Source organism: Anguilla rostrata, chromosome 1, assembly GCF_018555375.3.
Source record: "Anguilla rostrata isolate EN2019 chromosome 1, ASM1855537v3, whole genome shotgun sequence".
NCBI lineage: Eukaryota > Metazoa > Chordata > Actinopteri > Anguilliformes > Anguillidae > Anguilla > Anguilla rostrata.
The window spans coordinates 77,478,074-77,501,018 of NC_057933.1; the positions used below are offsets into that span (position 1 = coordinate 77,478,074).

The following is a 22,945-nucleotide window of genomic DNA, read 5'->3' on the forward strand; positions in this document are numbered from 1 at the left end:
TCTTGGCCAGTGCACCTTTGGTGGAGAATTAGATCCCTGGCCTCACGGGCCAACTGGGCGTGAAGGCAATAACTAACCGGCGAATCGACTGCAGGTGGTAAACACCTGTGTGTTTCGCTGTGGGACGTCCTGGGAGAAATCACCTGGGCGTGGCCCCTCTCCCTTCCCCCTGCAGAGGGCGCTCCTGAGGGAATTCCCGGTACGGAACAGCATTCTGGCATTCCGTGCCTGCCTGAGATTAATTTCCCTGTGTGTGACAGCATTCCGCATCGGCCCAAAATCTGTCCACTGTAGGGGACAGTGCATGTGCATTGTGGCTTGTGCAGGGTCTGTCACATAAGCTGTCCTTAATATAATAATAATAATAATAACTTTTATTTGTATAGCTCCTTTCTGAAACCCAAGGTCACTTTAATTTCCTCCTAAAACCTGGTAATTAATTTTTGTCCCCTGTAGGGTACACGAGTCTCTAGTCCTAATCTCATGAACCAAATACAGTATGTTCACTGTAACAGCTTTTTGTCATCAAAGACACTGCATTATGTCAAAAAGTAAAAAAAAAAAAAAAATACTTAAACAGAATTCAGTCTGTAAATTCTCAAGGGTTTTTTTTTCTGAAATATTTGTATACGTGACAGTACATTTAATGAAGACAATGGTTGGATAGAGGAGGAAGTTGGGATAAATAAAGGAAGTTGGGTCAAGGTCGGGAGGACGTAACACAAGAGTGAATGTCAGCTTGCATCACAGAACTTGGCACCAGTTGTCCCAACTGGACATGGGTCATGTGGTGTTGGTAGGGGACTGTGTGGGAAACAGCGCTTACTGTTCATGTGTAGTCCAGAGAAAATGAGGGTTGGAAAGCCTGTTGGATTGGCTGGGGAGGTGACCAGTTTCCTGTTGGATGAGGTCAGAGGTCACCTGTTGGGCCTGCAAGAATTTAGGATGATTTGATTTGAAATGGTTGGGCCTGCAATACTTACGGATGATTTGATTTGAAATGGTTGGGGCTGCAATAATTATGGATGATTTGATTTGAAATTGGTTGGGCCTGCAAGAATTATGGAGGGTTTGATTTGAAATGGTTGGGCTGCAGAATTCTGGATGATTTGATTTGAAATGGCTGGACCTGCAAGAATTATGGAGGGTTTGATTTAAAGTAATTGGGCTGGAGAATTATTGATGATTTGATTTAAAGGGGTTGGGCAGCAGATTTCTGGATGATTTGATTTAAAGGGGTTGGGCAGCATTGTCATCACCATCGCATTTCTACTCGTCGGGACGGGCATGATTTCAAACACACGTTTTAATATGCATTTGCATGTGTGACTTTCATATGTCACATGCACTGCTCATCAATTATTTTTTTTAATGGTTTGTGTCGTTGTGACTCATTGCTGTGTACATAGAAACTTTTGCCTCCACCATTTTGATTTTTCCACTTACTTTAATTATGGAGGTATTTTTGTAGCCTAAAATGCATTTTCGGAGCCCTTTGAAGGCCTTATTCTCGGGTCATGATGTTTTATTCACCAGACACTCCATCACGGCACCAACCAGTTTTTTTTTCCTGCTTTAGTAAAATATCCAGCTGTACAACCGGGTGGGTTGAATGTGAAATACCGAAAGTCAGTCCAAGTCTCTCTGGATAAGAGCGTCTGCCAAATGGCTCAAAGGTAAATGTGGAGAAGCCGCACGGAGCTTCTGCTGTGTGAATCAGTCAGAATCAGCACTCTGTGCGCAATGTGGTTTGTGAATTATGAATCTCAGTTCACTGGCTGTTAATTCGAAGGAAAAAGGGTGCAAGCCCACTTTTTAAAAATCTGCGATTGCAGCAGTGAGTTTCAGTTGGCGGACCTTCGGGCCAAAAAAGAAATGTGTCTCAAACTGTAGACAGGCTTGCCAAGCGCTTTTACTACTTTGAATCAGCCACTGGCTTGTTATCGCCATGAAAAAAACCCAGGGGCATTTTTTTTACATTTTTGAACTTAAGTGGATAATGACACAAAATCACTGGTTGTGAAACCTAACCTGCCCCAACTGAATTTGAAATATTGCTTTGACAAGTGCTGTGTGAATTTTAGTTTTTTTTAAACTAAGCTTACGATAATGCTTAATTACAGATAATTACTATTATCTGTCTTAAAATATAAAATATGTGTTTTTTGTTTTTGTTTTGTTCTTTTAAATAGTCGAATGCAATGCACACACTGTAACACAGGTGATGTACCATTGTGAGTTGCTTGGAACAGCCACTACAGAAACGAATCCATCAGAGCTTTGTGTAGTTGCGTGTGCCTCTGTGAATATTCGACGGCCACGCCTCTTCCTGTTTGTTTGTGTTCCTGTCAGCTCGGTTGCCCGTCCCCTTCCCTTGTTTGACGTTTCCCCAAAGCCCCAAATGTTCATTTTCCTTAGAAACAATGGTGCCCGGTGCCCGACTGCAGCCCTGGTGTGTGTGTGTGTGTGTGTGTGTGTGTGTGTGTGTGTGTGTGTGTGTGTGTGGGTTTATGTGTGTGTGGTGTGTTTGTGTGTGTGTGTGTGTGTGGCGTGTGGTTTTGTGTGTGTGTGTGTGTGTTGGTTGTGTGGTGTGGTGTGTGTGTGTGTGTGTGTGTGTGGTGTGGTGTGGTGTGTGTGTGTGTGTGTGTGTGTGTGTGTGTGGTGTGTGTGTTGTGTGTGTGTGTGTGTGTGGGTGTGTGTTGTGTGTGTGTGTTGTGTGTGTGTGTGTGTTGTGTGTGTGTGTGTGTGTTGTGTGTGTGTGTGTGTGTGTGTGGTTGTGTGTGTGTGTGTGTGTGTGTGCGTGTGGGTTTATGTGTGTGTGTGGGTGTGTGTGTGTGTGTGTATGTGTGTGTGCGCGTGTGCATGCATGTGTGTACACTGTAAAAATTTCAAGGTGGCACCACTTAAGATAATGAGTTACCAGGCCGCCTTAAAATCACGAGTTAGGCGAAGAACGGCTCTTCAGTTCTGCGTACCTGTTCGTACAGAAGCAGGATAAAGAACTGAAGACCCGTTGTTCGCCAAACTCAAGATTTTAAGGTGGCCTGGTAACTCGTTATTTTGAGTGGAGCCACGTTGAAATTTTTACAGTGTAAAGGATAGGTCAGGGCACAATCACCCCCCCCCCCCCCCCCCTTACCCCCCCCGCATCACAAAGGCAGGCAACATTCGCTTTCTCCAAAACCCAATTTCCCTCCAAAAAAAAATGCGTATATCAATCACCCTGCTAACAACCTCTCGTTTCTCCTCCCTCTGGTTACTGATTGACACCAACAGGGTTCAGCAGGTCTACTCACACTCTGTGATAACCCAAGTTAACTCTTTTTTTTAAGTGCTTGGCTTATACTTCATTTAGTCACCATTTGATATTGGTTTTTTTTTGTTTTTGTTTTTGCATTTTATTTCACTTAGCATTTCTCTTCTTTGTTTTATCTGACGTAGTCCACACCTGAAATGCTGGATCTTTTGCCTGAAAAAAAAAGCATTTTTCTTCGCTTATATGGACTTAAATATGACATAGAGAATACAGAAGGAAGTATGCAGTACTGCTACAGAATACATTACATTTATTTGTAATTATACCATACCTGCCGATGGTGAGGAGTGCTTGTAGGCCTTTATCTTCCTGCCCAGGGGTCTCCATCCCTGACATTTTCGGCACGCGTCCCAGAGAACGTTGACAGTTGTACTTAAAGTACACAAGGTCTGTTGTCTTTTCAGCTTTGTTTAGGGGTGGAGTTTTTTGGATGGGTCTTCTTCAGAAATCCCCTCACACGCGCATGTACACAAATGCATGCACGTGCATGCACATGTACACACACACACACACGCAAATCAAACTGAAATGAGAGAGAGAGAGAGCGCAAGAGAGAGAGAGTACAATACATACAGTAAATATTTGCCAATATTTACTGTATGTATTTCATGCCAATAAAGCAAATTGAATTGAAAAAATTGAATTGAATTGAGAGAGAGAGAGAGAGAGAGAGAGAGAGAGAGAGACAGAAAAAGAGGCTTTTTGCAGAGGATGTCTGTGGGAAATTCCCTTTCAGAACAACATACAGTTGCTTCCCTGTCTGTCAGTCAAGTCCCTCCCTGGGCAGTAACTTAGCTATGTGATCCGCATGTAGAAGACTTTCAGATCCTGACGCTTCTCTCTTGTAGCATGACACGACGTTGCGTTGGGTTTCCTGCAAGTTTTACGGTCACATTCTGTGCTTCTTCCATATCTTTTTCAAAACCTTACTGTATAAAGTCTGATGAGAATGGGATTTTTAAAAGAATGACGAGATATATTATACTAATTTCATTCCTTAGTAGCACTTCTGTGTGTTTTTTAAAGATTTTATCCAGATGCTTTTAAAATGCTAATAAAAGTCTTATTTGCACATGCATTAGTAATGGTTATATTAAGATTGTAAATTTGATTTAATACACAGTCCTTTGATTTGAAATTCACATCTAAGCACATTATCATATATTACTGCCCATTGTGAATATGTGTTCTATATATATTGAAAAAATCATTGCATGTTTTATGAATTACAATATAAATTTTAGCATTATCCTGGAGGTATTGTCAATAATTCATGGCTATATGACTCATTTGTACATTTTTTTTATAACACCTTGCACCTAAAATGTTTATAATGTAATTATTCTACATTTTTTCTCATTGATGACAAGTTTTTACAATTCTTTTTTTTATGACTCCGATGTTATATCACATTTGCAGAGGGCTCAGTGTGTGTCCTAGCAGTAATTTAGAAAAGTCAGACAAGTGATCCTTGTTCCTGAGACGGGGAAAACAGTTGAAACCATTCATTTCTTGTCAATAGATCAAGATAAACCGTCGTCAGACCAAAGCAGGGTCGATGAAGAAGTTCATCATTTCTCATTGTCCCGGGGGGAAAAAAAGGAGAGAAGAAAACCCTCTGCCACCCTGAAAGAGGTGAAGACCCACCTTCACGGTGCATGAGTTCCCCTCTTTCAGAACTTAGCTAAACTCTGATAAGAGAGCGGGGAGGAAGGGGAGGAGTTCTTTTTTTTTACGAGCACTTCCTCTTTTCTTTTCTTTTTTTTTGTCGTTTTTCAAAGAAATAACTAAAAGTGAATGGGTCAAAAAAAAAGGTGTGTTATCAGTGCATGAGTGTGTGTGTATGTGGGCGGGGTGGGGCGGTGGGGGGGTGGAGGAGGGGGGGTCTCTAAAGAGGAAAGAGTGAATGGAGAGAAGAGAGAGAAGAGAGGAAATCAAATTTGCTTGCATATGCTAATTTTAAAGGGCACCCAATTAAGGAGATTTTTATGACTCCTTTAACAAAAAAAAAAGAGAAAGAAAACAGCATCAGTCCCAGGAGAAAATAGGCTCTCAGTACTTAACCCTTTTAACTTGTGAGATCACAAATATGTGCTTAGAATGTTCTTAACTGAACATTCTAACGCTGATGTCACAATCGCTACTGCTAATTTAAAGCAATGGAGTTCTGGAACACTGAGTGAGAGGGTTGAAGATGTTTAGCCTGTGCTCTTCAGTGTCCCTCTGTGCGCCAGAAGGCCCAAAACTTGACCCCCCCGTCCTGTCCCGTGTTTATGGGCCGTGAGTGCAGGATCTAATGGGGCTGCCTGTCCTCGCCCACATGGCGGACAGGAGGAACTGACCCCGTGTGGGGAGGCGTCCCGTCCGTCACTGTCAGGAAGGGGCCCCCTAGGCCCAACGCCCAATCTGTCCCGCTGCGGGTTTTTTTTTTTTACGAGTGGGGGGGACACACGTGTCGCCCCACAAAACGCGGGGCGTCCCGAGGCCTCGTACGTCTCAATCGGAGGCTTTCAGGGACGACAGGTTCTGTGTGGGCCCCGTGCTGAGGGCCCCCAATCCCACAACCCCCCCCCCCCCTTATTCTGGCACTAACAGGGCTTGTGTGGACCTCTTAACTAGACAATGAGGCGGGGGCTGAGCAGGCTCTCTGCAGTTCACCGCTGGCCTCTGTGTGTTTTAGCTCCCGGGAAACCGGTTTTCCAACGCGAATCCGAAGGCCCGTCGACGGATTTGTTTGTTTTTTTTTGTTGTGAGTTTTTTTTGTTTATAACCAAGAAGCGTGTGCAAAGTATCTAAGGATGAGAGAGACACACTCATTCACAGTGCTTAAATGTTAAATGATTAACTTTAAATGATTTTACATTAAGTTACTGGCATTTAACAGACACTTTAATCCAGGGCAACTTACAAAGGTTTTTGTGCAGTATTATTCAGTTAAGCAGCTGGATATTTATTGGAGAAATACAGTTTAAAGACTTTGCTCAATGGCCATGTTCTACCTAGGAATCAAACTCATAACCCATGGGATGCTAGCCCATCATACTACACAACTGCCCATGATATCAAACATTAATTAGATTAGCAGTGCAGCTTTCAATGCAGTTACATTTCTCATGATCCGCCCATATTTTAAAAGAATTTCCTGTGTAAATGACATGGGCGGCAGTGTGGTATTATGGGTAAGGAGCTGGTCTTGTAATCTAAAGGTCTTGGGTTCGATTCCCAGGTAGGACACCGCTGTTGTGCCCTTGAGCAAGGTACTTAACCTTTGCATTGCTTCAGTACACATCCAACTGTATAAATAGATAAAATGTAAAGGTTGTGTAAGTTGCTCAGGATGAGAGCGTCGACTACATTACTGTAATGTAATGTAATGAAATGTATCCATTCGTGCTAGGTCTCAGTTCCAGCCTGTAGGTGCTTCGCAGGGTGAGGGTAGTCTTCTGTTCTGGGCTTCCAAACCCTGCATGTCTATTACTCACAGATCACCCACAGGAGAGTCAGTAAAACAACTGCACAATTTTGTGTAAGCACCATCCCACCCCACCCCAATCAGCCTACCTACAGGTACCCCACATGATGTGGGGTGGTGGGGCTTGGAAATATATATCGTGTGACATAATACAAAAAAAGAAAGGAGACCGTGCCAAATAAATGTGTATAAATACCACAGTCAAAATGGCGGAGGCATAAGTTGCCTTAAGGTAACCACTGCGGTATGTATTTTTAAAAAATCCTAATTATAATCATAATAAATAGGCAAAAAACTCATATACGAAATGCATACATGTATATGCAGATATGTGTTTAAAATACAGTCTGTCCCTGACCACAGGGGTTTCAGTATGGCTTCTGTTCGCTTGAACGATTTGTTCAAACGGTTATTTTTATCGTCGCTGCACAAGGTTGCTCAGACCCCGAGAGGTTCCTGTTGTGGCTGTTCCAAGGCCATCGGCTCCCATGCGGAGGTCAAACCTTCAACCGGGCCCTTGCGAAGACGCCCTAAAATCCAGGGGCAATAAGACCCCTGAGCTTTTCATCCCTGTTTATTGATGCCTCCTTCTGGCTTTATTTACGGGGCTACGGGTCATAAACCTGTTTTCATGTTTATCTTCAGACAACAACAGGACTTTCCCTTACAGGAAAGGCGGCAAACCCCCCCACTCCTCCCTCTTTCCCAAAAAAAAAAAAAAAAAAGGCGAAAAAAGAAAAGAAAAAAAACAAAACAATACAGCACAAAAGCGAATGAATAAATGAGTGAGTGAGCGAGTGAATGAATGCAATGAGCGAAGTCGACTGAAGCCCAGTGAGTCCAGAGCGTGAGGAGGCTTGAGCCGACTTGGAACCAAGCGTCCGAGCGACCGGTCGCTTCTCTCTGAAGGCTAATAAAAGTAAAGCAGTGGGGAAGGGGGGGCTTTCAAACGCGCTCACTGACCACACGGCGGCCGAGCCGCGGCTGAACCAGGGGCAGGTCTGGCAGGGTAATGTAGGTGATCAGAGTGCTAATTTAGTCTGGGAAATGGTGAGCATTGTTGGGCTTAACAGCCTGTCTCGCAGTATGCCTGTCATGAACAGTCATGTTGTTATGTTATCGTCATGTTCTGTCTAATGTCATGGTACATGGTTATATTATGTCATTATGTTATGTTATGCGTCATGTATGTGTATCAGTCATGTCTTGTTGTTATGTTATGTCATGTTATGTCATGTTGTTATGTTATGTTATGTTATGTTATGTCATATCATGTCATGTTGTTATGTTATGTCATGCCATGTCATGTCATGTCATGTCATGTTATGATATGTTACATTATGTTATGTTATGCTACATTATGTTATCTCATGTCTTGTTGTTATGTTATGTCATGTTATGTCATGTTGTTATGTTGTGTTATGTCATGTCATGTCATGTTGTTATGTCATGTCATGTTATGTTATGTTATGTCACTTCAGGCCTTGAATGCATTTTCGGTTCACCTGAACTTAACGTCTGCTATCCACAAGTGAACGAGGTCACTTCAAACAGAACAGGTGGGACTATTTTGTTTTACAGAAATGTCAGCATTTCTGATGTCTGTAAAAAAATTTAAACATGACATTGAGATTGAGTGAATACGAGAACCATTTCTTGACAGCAGCCAGAACATCTGTGTTCATGTTTTCCACACCACGTGTGTGGGGCATGTGCTGAGGGGGCGGGGGGGTGGGGGGGGGGGGAGAGGAAGGGCACCTGTGGTTTCAAAAAAATAAAAAATAAAAATACACGGCAGCCAAAGGTGTAGTTTTCCTGTCTCTAGGCTAGAGGCATACGCTTCGAGCACATGTTGGCGTCTGCCTGTGAACGCGCATGTTCTGCACTCATAAAGAGCGAATGCAGTACGTACAGTGCCGGGCCAGGAATGCCGTTCCATATCTGTGTGCAGAGCTGGGCGTGTTTGCTTAACGCTCACACATTTGCTGCAGGTTTTTTTTTTTTTCTTTTTTTTTTTTCTCGAGTCCCTCAGATATGCCCTATCTAGCAGACGCACTCATCCAGCGTTATGGTGTGCAGTACGGAGGTGGATCCGCAGGTCCATCATCATTGGGGCGACATAGCTCAGGAGGTAAGACTGATTGTCTGGCAGTCGGAGGGTTGCCGGTTCAAACCCCGCCCTGGGCGTGTCGAAGTGTCCTTGAGCAAGACACCTAACCCCTAACTGCTCTGGCGAATGAGAGGCATCAATTGTAAAGCGCTTTGGATAAAAGCGCTATATAAATGCAGTCCATTTACCATTTATTTACCATCATTTAACGCGCTCTGAAAAAAAAATGACTTCTGCAAAAGGACGCGCTTGTGTTTCCTTGTTCAAGGATCCCACGGAAGCCTCCTGGTCTCTCGCTCCAAGCTCCTTTAGCGGGGTGGAGTGACCTTAATGATGGCGGACCTCGGTCCATTCACCGGCCCGGCGAGGAAGGGGGGGGCAAATCCCTCTGTCTCTGTCTTTTTTCGGCTTGTCCCTGCAAAGAAAAGGGGAAGTGTCTTCTCTGTAGCGTCTTCACATCAGATGGACGTGTACGTTGAATAATAATAATAATAATAATAATGAAGGAAGAACTTCATTGAAGATGTCTGTCACTGTGTGAGCTTAGTGCAATAGCCACAGTACGCTACAAGCACGAGGGAGAGATTTCTCGTTTTATTATTTATTTTTCAATTCCATTCAGCATCAGAAAAAACAAAAAACAAAACTTTACGTGTCAAAGTGCAAGAACTGGCACAATCAAAGTGCAAAAAAACTTCCAGGCAGTCAAAACGATGTTGCACAAACAATGACAGTAAGGCCTATGTGAGATAACTCTGTTTATTTAACCCCGAAAGTTTTACTGTGCCCTTAAGCCGGAAACATACGGCATGGTTACCGTAAGGGGAGAGGTGGAGAGGGTATGCTGTCCCCCACCGACCGCCCCCACCCCACCCCCCCACCTCCCGTAAAGTGCAAACTCCGCTCGTAATGATCTAAATGCCCAGAAGCCTGCAATGATTAAGCAATGATTCAATTGAGGACACCGGGGGGGCTCAAAAGCTAATTTAGTTTGAGCCTCGGTCGTGGCTATGTCATCATCTGACTTAGACTAGGAGTACATTACATTGCTGGCATTTCACTGACCCTCTCATCCAGAGCAACTTACAAATTCTTTAAAGCATTTTTACACAGTATGTAATTATACAGCTAGACGTGTCCTGAAGTAATTCAGGCCAAGTACCTTGCTTTAGGGTACAACGACAGTGTAGTGTCCTACCTGGGGATCCAACTTGCGACCTTTATGTTACAAGCCCCAAGTTCCCTAACGGTTACACTACACACCCTCCCAGTGTATGAGGACACTGGCACTGGTCTGACTCTTTAATCTCATCTTCTTCACTTTACACTGAATGTTTCAAAGTTTCTGTGAGATATCCGACCTGCTAAATTCCAGTGAAGTTTGGGGGGGGGGGCGGGGGTGTCTGTTGTGAGTCAGATAGTTTCCCTGCATCGACGCGTGCATTTCCAGAAGCTTCTGCACACTCCCGGGCCCTCACGCCCGCCATCGGGGATTTCTGGGCTCGGGATATTCCCAATTAATTCGTACTCAAATTTTTACGGCGTGTCCTGAGACGCGGGCGGCCATGTCTGGTGATTTATGCCAAGCGTCTGGACAAGACGATTCTGACGCAGAGCTGTGGTTTCCTACATTGCCCAACGCGGCAGGAAATGTGCCCGTCTTCTGATCTGCATCCGCCCAGTAAACGGACCTTTTCATGCCGGGAAATGGCTCACGATCAGGCACACATGATCATGATGATGATGATGATGACATTGATGATTATGATGAGGATGATGATGATGGGAATGATGATGATGATGATAAATTTAATTCCCATACCCCATCATTCTTCTCACACACTCCCCCCGGCACAATTAGGAGAAGCAACCCCCCTGTTCCTCTGTGTCTCTGGTTAAACAGGAGGGGTGGGGAGGGGGGGGGGGGGGTAGTGAATGGGGAGGTCACGCCCTTTCCTTTGTTAGGTCACACCCCCTCCAGTGACACTGAATGAAATGGAGTCCATTGGGTATGTGTGTGAGTGTGTATGAATGTGTTTGCGCATGTGTGCACGAGGGTGTGTGTGTGTGTGTTTGTGGGTGTGTTTCTGCATGTTGTCTTTGTATGTACACGTGTGCATAAATGTGTTTGTTTGCACAGATATGTACATGTGTGCGTCTGTGTGGGTATGTGATGGAGGTTTACATGTAACAGAGTTTTATCTTCTCTACGTCATTGGGTTTTGTTTTCTTTCGCGAAGTGGTAAATTCTTTCACACTTGTTTTTTTAAACAGCATCGACCACATTTTCACTTTATTATATTCTGCATCTTTATAAATATATTTCTGAATTAAGCTTGTTTGCTCCCATATGTTTGTACAAATAAGTAGATTTAAAAATTAAATTCTGCCCAAGTTTATTTACATCACAATTTTTTTTTTTGAGTTAGTATCAGAACGGCACTTCAGGACAACAGAATACAGGAAAATTAGGAATGGGGCCTCAACACCCCCCCCCCCCACTTCCACCCAAAAAAAAAAATAAATAAAATAAAATAAAAATCCCCAGTGGGAAGAAAAAAAATGACAGAAAACTAAATGGAAAAGCTGTGCAATTGTATCACCCTATTCTGAGTTACTGCCCTTTTCTTGACTTTCTCAATCCAATGTATGTGGTCTTCTGATTCACCCTCCAATGAGACTTTCCCCCATGAATTCAGAGAAAAGGCGCTCATTGTGTTCCGACGCCAGATTACAATCGAAAAATAAAAATAAAATAAACGCATCATCCCGTGATTGGCCGCGTTTCCCTTTCATGGCCAGTCAAGCGATCATCTGCGGTTATTCATCAACAAAGACCAATACATTTTTTTTTTTTTTTTGTTGGCTGTATTAAAATAAACACATTTAGCTCAAACAGGAAGGAAGAGGCTGAGGAGAATTGAGAAGTGTGGTTTTTTTTTTTTTTTTTTTTTTTCGAGGTGGTAACTGCCGACTTCAACCCGCCCAATCGATCCGATTGAGGATGTGGTGCGGGCCCGATGATGAACGGCGTGCCCCTGAGTTCATTAAAACTTCTGTCTGTCCCGATCGGGTGTCGCTAGCTGCTACAGTCCCTCCGGTCGAGGGTTAAGTACACACAGCGCGCCCCCCCAGCAGAAGGCCACAAAGGAGGGCTTCAGTTGCCACCAGCGTTCACTGTTTGCCCCCTCCGACCCCCAGGGTCACCGCTTAGCAGCCCCCCCGGGGTGAACGAGGCACGGAGGAGGAGAGAAGAGGGGAGCGCACGGGTGCTATGTGCAGGCGTGAGGCGATAAATATCTAAAATCAATGTATAACTGCTCTGACTCTGTCCATCCATAGTCTTTGCCTTTGATTTGTAGGAATGTCCTCAAGTTAGGCTGGCAAATTGGATTGGAGAGGGGGTTTGGGGGGGGTGGTGGTAGGTACGTGAGGTGAGGCAATAAAGATGACGATGATGACAATGATGATGATGATGATGATGATATTGATGATGATTGTAATTATGATGAGTATTATATAATTGACGGTAAATGTTTTTTTAAGGTCTTACGCAGACCTTGACATCAAATTGTTGGTGCAAGTGATTAGGATGACGATGATGGTGATGAATGATGAAGTCTGTGTTTCGAGGAGGGTGGGTAGGGTGGGCGGGGGGGGTTCCAGGGAGACATATGCCAGACCAGTCCACAGATGGGCCAGCTGCAAGAGAGGGGAGGGTGGGGTTGTTACCATGACGAGAGGACATAAGCATAGGTGAAATCTAGAGACAATGGTGCTGATGAAAGGACTGGAGTGTGCTCTGGCTGGGCTGAGGGGGATTACTGTGTGTGTGGGGGGGGGGGGTGAGGGGGGGGGCAGGGCAGGGGCGGGGGCCGAGGGGGGGGGGGTGTGGTAGGACAAGCGGCAGAAGTGTGCAGATTGGGGAACACAAAGCATTCCCCTCGCTCCAGCAGCGGCATGTTCTTAAGAGTGCTGACAGGCACTGTGCTCACTGGTCACGTCAGTGCACGTGATCTCTCACTGGGTGCTGTCGGTGTGTGTGATGTTTCAGTGTGTGTGTGTGTGTGTTGTGTGTGTGTGAGTGTATATGTGGGATTGTGTGTGTGAGTCTGAATGTGTGTGTGTGTGTGTGTATATGTGTGTATGTGGGATTGTGTGTGTGAGTCTGAATGTGTGTGTGAGTGTGTGTGTGTGTGAGTCTGAATGTGTATGTGTGTGTGTGCGTGTGTGTGAGTCTGAATGTGTGCGTGAGTGTGTGTGCGTGTGTGCGTGTGTCTGAATGTGTGTGTGAGTGTGTGTGAGTGTGAGTGTGTGTGCGTGTGTGCGTGTGTCTGAATGTGTGTGTGAGTGTGTGTGTGTGTGAGTCTGAATGTGCGTGTGTGTGTGAGTCTGAATGTGTGTGTGTGTGTGTGCGTGTGTCTGAATGTGTGTGTGAGTGTGTGTGAGTGTGTGAGTACGCATGCCTCTGTGTGGTTTATGAGTGTATACGCGTGCATTCATGCTTGCACGTGCGTGAGAGTCCATATGCATGCGCTGTGCGTGTCTGCGCGCGTGCACGTGTGTGCGCGAGAGAGAGAGAGAGGGTGCACGTCCTGTGCATCTGCGTGTGAAAGTGTATGCCGGTGCACGTAGCAGAAAAACAAAAAGTGTGCATCTCCCTTTTTTGCTGGATGCCATTATTCACTGTTCTGTCTGTGTGTTTGTGACAGAAAGGAAGTAGGTATGTTGAAGCGAGTGAGTGAGCGAGCGAGCGGGCGAGCGACGCAGTGAACTCTCTCTCTCTCTGTGTAGGCAGGAATCCTGGGGCTTTCCAGCATGAGTGCCGTGAGATGAGGGCGCTCAGGCAGGCCTTCGCTGATGTGAGATAAACAACACATCTGTTAGACAGCAAGGCACGGCTTGTTCTTTCTCTCTCTGTTTCTCTCTCTCTCTCTCTCTCTCTCTCTCTCTCTCTCTGCATCCAGTTTAAAAGGTACCCTCCATGAACCTTTGAAAAACCTTTTGTGCGAAACAAATATCCTTCGAAAAACAAATATCTCTGAAGATTTCCTTTGTCGGGACCTATGCACAGCAGGTGTAGAAGCAGAAAAAATAAAAGTTATCAGCAGTTGGTGACCCATTTCTTATTGTTTGAGAGATGATTGACATCAGTGCGACAAAACAAACCCACACAGGAAGAACAGCAACATTGACAGAGCTATTATAAAGGACTCCAAGAATGGCTTGTAATGAGAAAAAAACGGATTAAAATCTGAAAATTTTTAGATGTTGATGACACATTTTTATAAGCATTTCACTTATGCAGCAGGATATGTTTGTTAAACCCAGTAATAAGCTTGCACAGTTGGAGCACTGAACTTTAATACTAAGCTTTAAATTTTGGTAAAATCTTCAAAATGGACCAAGCAGACATCCAGGCACAAACTTGTATGGGGTGATACAAGACTGTATTTTTTATCGCAACCCTCATACATTTGCAGTACATTAATCTCACATAGGCGTGAAATTCTAGTTTCTTTCTTTTTTTTTCTTTTCTTATTAATAACAAGAAGGAATCCACACTTACTAGAAAGCGCTGGAGTTTCGTAAATATGTCTGATATTTGAGAGCACTCCTGTAAATGTCCAAAACATATTCTGTGACAATGTTGGTGAGTGTTATCCATTTTAATTCAGATGAGTTCATAAATTGAATAATACCCATAATCCTCTATGGGGATCGTTCAGCTCATTCACTGAATTTCAAATAATTTCCTGAATTGACTGAATTAAAATGGAACCGACGTATGCATATTATTACAGGTTATAGGTTTTGTAGTCATTCCGCACTGGTATAGCACAGTAAATGTATCATCTTTATAACTCCAGCTACTTGAGGGCAAGGGCCAAATTAGCACAGAGGCTGTATGATAGATTGATAAATAGACAGACAGACAGATCGATAGATAGATAGATAGATAGATAGATAGATCCATGAGCTTTTTTTAAATCACAAAAACAGGCTGGCAAGTTCAGCTGTCACTAAAAGAAAACTCACCCAAGTGAGTTTGTGAAGAAGATACTTAAAGCTTGCATTTGTTCTTAAGTTAAAGTTAAAAGATAAGTGCTTTGAATACAGGCCACATTCCATATATTTGATGGGGGTTAGCCAAATGCCCAGGCGCCCTTCCTGAAAATTATTGTCCCGACATGAACGCTTGATTTCCCGTTGAAAAAGGGGAAAGTCCCCCGTGTGTAAAAACGGGTCGGGTGTAGCGAGATGGTTCGGGAAAAAGCCTCGCTGTTGGGAAATTAAAATTTATCGCTTTATCGCTGCCAATGAAGTTTTTTTTTCTTTTTTTCTTTTTTTTTTCCCGATCTGCTGGAACATGCTCCCTGGAGCGACCGTGCTGAACGGTGCCGCCACGCCCCTTTCTGGGGTACGAGAGGTGTAGTCAGGTTAGGCCGTGAGGGGACGGGTGCCAGCTTTTTTTTTCAGTGAGGGGGTGCACTGGGGTGTTCACTGCAGCTATTTGAATATATATTTATATAATTAAAAAAATTAAACCCTTCAACCAACTGCAGAAATGAAACGGATGGATCCACAAGCAAACAGGCAGACAAACAGACAGGCAGGCAGACAGACAGACAGACAAACATGCAGAAAGATAGACAGACAGGCAGACAGACAAACAAATAGACAGACAGGCAGACAGACAGACAGACATGCAGAAAGATAGACAGACAGGCAGGCAGGCAGACAGAGAGACAGGCCTTCATTGCAGCCTCTTTCAGTTGATCTCTGCTTTGGGGAGTTTCTGTAGTCAGCCTCCACCTGATTTAAATCCAGTGCATGCTCATTGGATTTAAATCAGGCGACTGATTTGGCCAGTCCGTAACTTTCCACTTTTTTCCCCACCGATGAATGCTTTGGTTGAGTAAGCAGCCTGTTTGAGGTCATCGTCTTGCCGCAGAACAAAGCGGTTGATGAGGTTGGAGGGATTTTTTTCTTTTTTGCACGCAGCCAGACACAATCTGTCTGCACGGTTAAGAAATCGCCCTGGTGCTCCATCCTGTTACATCATCAGTGCAGACGGGCGGGACTGTTCCAGAAGCGGCCGTACACGCCCGTGCCATGACGCTACCTCCTCCATATTTCACAGATGGGTGGTGGGGGGGGGGGGGGGGGGGGCGGGTGCTTTGGAACGTGGGCTGTTCCTTCCTTTCTCCACTCTTTCGGCTTCCTGTCAGTTTGGTAAAGCCTCATTTTGGTCTCCATAAAGTTTTGTTCCAGAGGTCCTTTGATTTCTTTTTGTTTGTGGATTCATTCTAATCTGGCTTTTTCTTTCTTGCTGCTAATGAGAATGTTTGCATCTTTCAGTGTAACATAATCCATAATTCTACTCTCAAAGACTCTTCTGTGTACGGTGGCTTGTGATATCTCCACCCCTGTCCTCTGGAGACTGTTGGTGATGTCACTGACCATTGTTTAAAGTTTTTTATTCACAGCACTTAGGGTTACAGACAGGATCTATCTATCTATCTATCTATCTATCTGTCTGTCTGTCTGTCCATCCATCCATCCATCTATCCATTGATCTCTGTGCTGAAGGCCTTAACAGTGTATCTTTCCTCTGTTCCTTTGTTCTGCCCGATGGCCCAGATTAGTTTGGGGAGAAAGGGAAAGGGGGTCCTTAGGGGGACGCGGAGCCCGTGGAGCTCCACTCCAAACACGACGCGGTTTGCTCTTAGGCTTAGCGTTCTGCTCCAGCCCCCCCCGCCCCCCCCCATCCCCCCCCGGCCTGACGGTGCTAATCTAGCATTAGCCCATGTCGGTACAAGCATACGCCCGCAATAATGGACTCCTTTTCCCGCTGACCCGAGCACTTTCACCGGCCGCGAGCCCCACGGTGGAAATGGGGTTCGGAGAATGCCTGGGGGGTAGGACGGGGGGGACAGGACCCCAGATTATAGGAAGCAGAAAGAGTTAAAAGAAAAAAAATCTAAACAAGCGAGACATGGAACCACGGCGACCGACTTCAAGGGGAGGCCCTAATAGGCTTTAAACGGGAACCGGGAGCTGATCCCATGTTTCGTTTCCCTGTGTGTGGCCTTAAATCTTTACACACACACACACATGAATAATAATGAGAGTGGTGCGCAGTTTCACACACGCTCTCTCACTCACACACACACTCACACACTCACACACACACACACACATGAATAATAATGAGAGCAGTGTGCAGTTTCATGTGACGTAACGATGTTGGGCTAAGCAAAGGGATAAGAAACTTTAAATATGTTTTTTTTCCCACTTTACCACACACTTTACCTACAAGATCTACCTTTCATTTTAAATTGAAAGTAACGGAGAGGGGTTTTCTCGGTTTCATGCCAATAGTTAATCACAGATTTCTGTGCTTTTTTGAATCTTCCATCTTCCAGATGACCTCTTATTCTTCACTCAAAATGAATGAATTCTCTCTTCATTTCAGGCTGAGAGAAAATGATAAAATGTTCAAACATTTTGGCAGGAAATCACCCAGATGATCTAGTTGCTGTCATTTATATGTACAGGAAGGAAACAGCATAATTAAGAAAGCGTAAGAGGAAGAGTCCATCCGTCCATCCATCATCCATACCCGCTTACTCCTGGTCAATTCACCCAACAACTGCACAATAGAGAAACTATTACCAGTGCCATTTTATACACACACACACACACACACAAACGCACACGCACGCACGTACACACATGCACTCATACACACACATACACACACACGCACTCTGTCTCTCTCTCTCACACACACACACACACACACATGCACTCCCCTGGCTCCTTTGTCTTTCTCCTCAGGAAATTCCACTCAGAAAGTTTGAGAAATCCTCTTCAGCCCAGCTGGATTTTTTGATCAGATTTCTCCCTTCTGCTTTTTTTCCCTTACTGTACATTTCCGCCCGCCCCCCCACACCCCCCCCCCCCCAACCCCCACACGGGACGCCTCTGGGCCTTCGCTCTGGCGGGGGTGCAAACAAGTTCCCCCCCTCCGCCCCCTGTCTTGGCACGGTGAGGTGCGGTGCGATGGCGTTCTGGTTGCGGTGGGCTTCCGGGTGCTCCGTAACCATGACCACCTCAGCGTGTTGGGTGTTGCATGTTACGTGTTGCGCGTTGCGCGTTAGCTTGCGTGCCGCTGCGCTCTCCTCCTACGGAGAGAAAAACAAAAGAACGCAACACAGTTCTGCGCTGACGGAGGAAACAGAGGGTCAGTCCGGGGGGAACGAGCGCAAGGCGCTCGGTACGTTTCGTTTGTTATGAGCTTCGAATTTCTGTTTCTCCGCGGGCGTCTCCTGCTCACGGTACAAACTGCGGGGCTTTCTCTCTTTCACGTCCCGGCCTTTTAAGAGCACGGTCCAGCGACCAGAAACTACTTCAGCGCTACTTCAGCTTGCTCCAGTGGAATAAGAAACAAAAATACTTAATCACATAATCACATTACATCGCATTGAGCAGCCACTCTCATCTAGAGCAACTCACGCAACATTTTTTTACATTGCGTTTGCATTGCATCCATTTATACAGCTGGATACATACTGACGCAAAGCGGATTAAGTACCTTGCTCAAGGGTAGAACGGCAGCTTCCTATCCGAGAATCGAACCTGCACCCTTTAGGTTACACGCCCCATTCCTTACGCATTATACTACACTAATTCAAAATGCACTTCATTCATGTAAAAAAAAAAAAAAAGCTCATCTTAACAAAAAAAAAGCTGAGTGAAACAGGTTCTCTATTCTGGAGGGAGGCACAGCAGGGTCGTGTGAGAACGGGCTCCCGGCCCAGCGTAGCGTGTTTTTAAAATGATTTTTTTTTTTTTAGATGTGGCCTTTGAGGTAAATCTGCGGTCGATATCCATTTCAAAAACTCTGGCGGCAGCTTAAGGTACTGTAAACTTTAGCATGATAATGCCCCTCTACGCGGCTCCCCTTCCTTCCGCTTCAGAAACGAGAGCGGAGGGCGTTATAGTGATGTTAATGAAAGGGGGGGCAGCATTGATAGAACGAGGGGGGGGTGGGGGCGGGGGATGGAGGGGGGGGGGTGAGGAGGGGGAGTGAAACTGACTCTGCGCTGCGGCTCAGAAACTTAACCAGCTCCAACCCAGGGGTATTTCTTTTACCACAGAATAGGCCGGCATTGTGAAACTTGGGACTTTTGTGTCTTTTTTGAACACCGCCCCCCCCTCCCTCCCTCCCTCCCCCACATCCTCCTCCTCCGCCTCCTCCTCCTATGCCGCTTCATCAAGACTCCCCCCGCCCCACTCCCCCCCCCCCCCCCACCCCCCGAACCACCCCCTCCCAGTCCGTACCCAAACCGATTTCACAGCCTGTTTGAGAAGGGTGAGTACGGAACTCGCCTCCATTGTCTTTAACGCTGAGTAAATTGCCCCTGGTTCGCCATTAATTCGGGGTTCTTGTTTAATTTTAAACGGGCAGCATGGAGCGAGGAGAGGATCGCAGCAGGGGCACTGGGAACTGAAAAAGAGAGGGGATAAAATAAAAAAAAATAAAAAAACTACCCAGCAGTCATTTCCTTTTACACCCACATGACCGCCTTCTTCTACGTGACTCTGAAAGAAACAGCTCAGTAGCTGCTGGCCACATCCTTCCCTTAAACTGCCTTCTGTACCAGAAAGGTTTCCAATCAATCAATCAATCCATCAATAATAATAATAATAATGATAATAACAATAATATTAATAATAATAATAATAATAATAATAATAATAATAATAACTTCTTTGTTTGATTCTGAAAGAAAAACAGACAGGGACCAAGTGCAGGCCAGTGATTATTTGTTATTATTGGTCTTTCGGTTTTCATGCACTATTTCTAACCTGGCAAGTGTGCTTGTCATCTCATTTAATTTCTTAATTTTTTTATATTGTTTAAAACACACGTAAAGAGAGAATCATAAATTAGAGCTTTCTATGAGCGTCACAGTTAAGGTCATACATACTATCATATTTTATTGCATTGTATATTATTTCGTAAAAGCTTGAAACTTTGTACACCTTTGTGTCGGTAAACTGCTCATATGCACTCATCTGGTATATGGTTGCAATAATGGCACTGTTAACATTCTGTCCGCATGTTTTTTATTTTTTATTTTTTATTTTTACAAATTCGCCATAACATGTCAGTCATAGATCTCTCTGTGATACTGGTGGGGAAAATGGAGATCATTTCAATTTGGGCAGTGCTGGTGGATAGTTGTTACAGAGAATGAATAGGATCATCGGTCACATATTAGTACATCCAGAAATACTTTACTGGGAAAATAATCTCAAGTAATTCAATCAAGTAAGACACTGTGGGGCACAAACTAATACTTATCCTATTGTTAACACACTTTCTATTATTAGTAAATGGGGAAAAAACACTGCATGAGCACGTACATTATGATATTTATTTTGCTTTAGCTCTTAACATGTAAACATAGAATAAATAAATGAATAATGTTTGTTTCTTAAAATATTCTATCCTTTTTCTGACTCTTATGTTGATGGTATAATTTAGCTTTCACTATAAGGGAACCTGTTAAATGACTGTAAAATGAATTTCCTCTGTGTTGTGGTCGCATCGTGAAATTCATTCGGTCCATTTAGACCCAAAATGGCCGTGATGTTGATCCCGTGTTGCCGAAGCTATCAAGCTGCCAGGCCAGACAATGCCAGGCATGGAAGAGTGATTTAAACCATTCGGCGCACAGTCAGTTAAACACTTTAAACCTTTAGCTTTGTCCGACAATTACTGTGTGTGCCTTTGCATATATGTGTGAATTTGGACATGGTCTGGCTAATGTGCATAGGGTGTGAGTGGGGTAAGCCCGTGGGGAGGGGTGGGGAGGCAGAGGAGGGGGGGGGTGCAGTATAGGATGGGGATTAGAGGTAGTTAAAAGGGGGCGGGACGGAGACCGTGTCCTCTCCGTTGATTGGCCGTCGCTAAGTGCTCATTATGCGGCTCATTGTTCCTTTGTCAGGTCAGGGGTATAAAAGTCCCCCCATCAGAGCCTGGACCAGGACTGCTAGCCCCTGATCTGAAACCGCCGCTGTCATTTAATACTGCCCTCAGGGGGGTGTAGATTTAGGACAAGTGCCCCTGACCAGAGAGAGGACAACTTTACTCACGGACCAGAGCAGTTTGCATTCAATTGAGCTCCTCTGTAGTCACACTTGGTTTATAGCCCTGAAACGGCAGAAACGGACACGGAGAGTGAGAGAGACTGAGATTAATAGATTTGTTTATTTTAACATTTTTTTTTTGCGTACGTTTTTAAAAATTTTTTATCTCAATTGTTGGACATGGACTCGGAAGCCGGCTCCTCCTCCAGCCGCTCCTCCTCGCCTGACCTGGCGACGGACGGACAGGGGCGCTTGGGGGTCTACTTCTCCAGCCAGGGCTTCCAGGGGGAGCAGAAGCTCCCTGGCGGGGGGACGGAGGCGAGGTGTGGAGGCAAGGCCAAGGCCGGCGCGGGGCTGGCCGGGGAGGACGGGCAGGACCTGCGCCTGAAGGTGAACAGCCGGGAGAGGAAGAGGATGCACGACCTGAACCAGGCCATGGACGGGCTGCGGGAGGTGATGCCCTACGCGCAGGGCCCCGCCGTCCGCAAGCTCTCCAAGATCTCCACCCTGCTGCTGGCCCGCAACTACATCCTCATGCTCTCCAGCTCGCTGGACGAGATGAAGAGGCTGGTTGGGGAGGTGTACGGCGGGAACGCGACCCGCCACGCCGCCCCGGTTTCCGCGGCGACCGCGGCCGCCGCCCAGCAGCTCTCCCTGCACCCCCTGGCCCAGTCCCTGCACTCGCTGGTGGGAGCTCCGCCCCTGCCGGCCCCCGCCGCCCCCCCTGCCCCTCCCTCGGCTCCCCAGTCGCCCCCCTCCGCGGGCTACCTGCCCTTTCGCTCCCCGCTCCAGGACCTCCTGAAGGAGCCCTTCCACCTCTCCGCCTCCTACCGGCACTACCACGGCCTGCCCTGCCCCTGCGCCCTGTGCCAGCCTCTCCCCGCTTCCCTGCCCCGCCTGCACAGCCTCGCCATGGGCAAGTGAGCAGGCGAGCCCCAGGACTGCACTCTGGGCCGCAGGCCGCACCACGGTTCTCTGAAATCGCAGCAAAGCTGCTGCAGCCTCTGGGACCTATCAGAGGGGACTATTCCTTCTTATCAGAAGGAAGGGAAGAAAGAAGTAAGAAACCACCTTGAAAGTTTCTGACTAAGTGTGTAAATATAATGTACAGATAGTGATTTCTTCAGCACGCCGTTGGCATTTTGTAATTTTCTTTTTTTGGTCAGTATATACTTGTTTACATCGGCAACTTTTCTAGAAAGTGCACAGAACCATCAGATAAACATTCAGTTCTGTTTTCTAATTTATGTTGTGCTGAACAGTTGTTATATCCCTGGCCTGAAACAGTGAAGATAGCTGCTATCAATTTGTCTTTTTGGCTATACAGCTACCACAACAAGGACAAAAATGGTATAAAGAATTTAAATGCCTGTGTTTATTTGTATATACAGTATTTGTTATCTAAAATAAAAGATATATTGTTTTATTTTTTTTTAAATGCTATTCTCTTTATTTATCTAACTTCCATGTGTATATACATTTTCAATCGCATCTTTTTCGCTCGATTATTTGTGTGCGGTAAGTTACCATGGTCACTGTGGTTGGAACATCACATTCTCTCCGTCTCAAAAGTTTAAATCGTCTACGTGCTGTAGCACCTGTAAGAACTGGCTGGAGGTTTCAGTCCACGTTCGTTTTTCAGCCTAAGCGTTTTCTCCTCACCTTACAGTACAATCAACAGACAGAAACACAGAGGCAAGCTCTAATGGGGATATGGTAAGAAAAAAAACGAAGAGAGAATTTAGCGAAAAAGAAAATCAATCTCAGCCATGTTTAAAAAAAAAAAAAAAAAAGTTATAATTGAAAATAAAAAATTAGTGGGGAGGTGGGGTGATGAGTTGGGGTGAAGTACACGATGGGGTGTGGGGGGGGGGAGGTGGGA

General features: G+C 45.3%; 1 protein-coding gene across 1 annotated transcript; it reads left to right on the plus strand.

Annotated features, from left to right (window-relative positions):
• Positions 1 to 20,857: 20,857 nt before the first annotated feature.
• On the plus strand, positions 20,858 to 22,501 carry olig4 (oligodendrocyte transcription factor 4). Its single transcript, XM_064312926.1, has one exon. It carries the CDS (start codon positions 21,244 to 21,246, stop codon positions 21,985 to 21,987), a length of 744 nt encoding a protein of 247 aa, XP_064168996.1. The 5' UTR covers positions 20,858 to 21,243; the 3' UTR covers positions 21,988 to 22,501.
• The last annotated feature ends 444 nt before the right edge of the window (positions 22,502 to 22,945 follow it).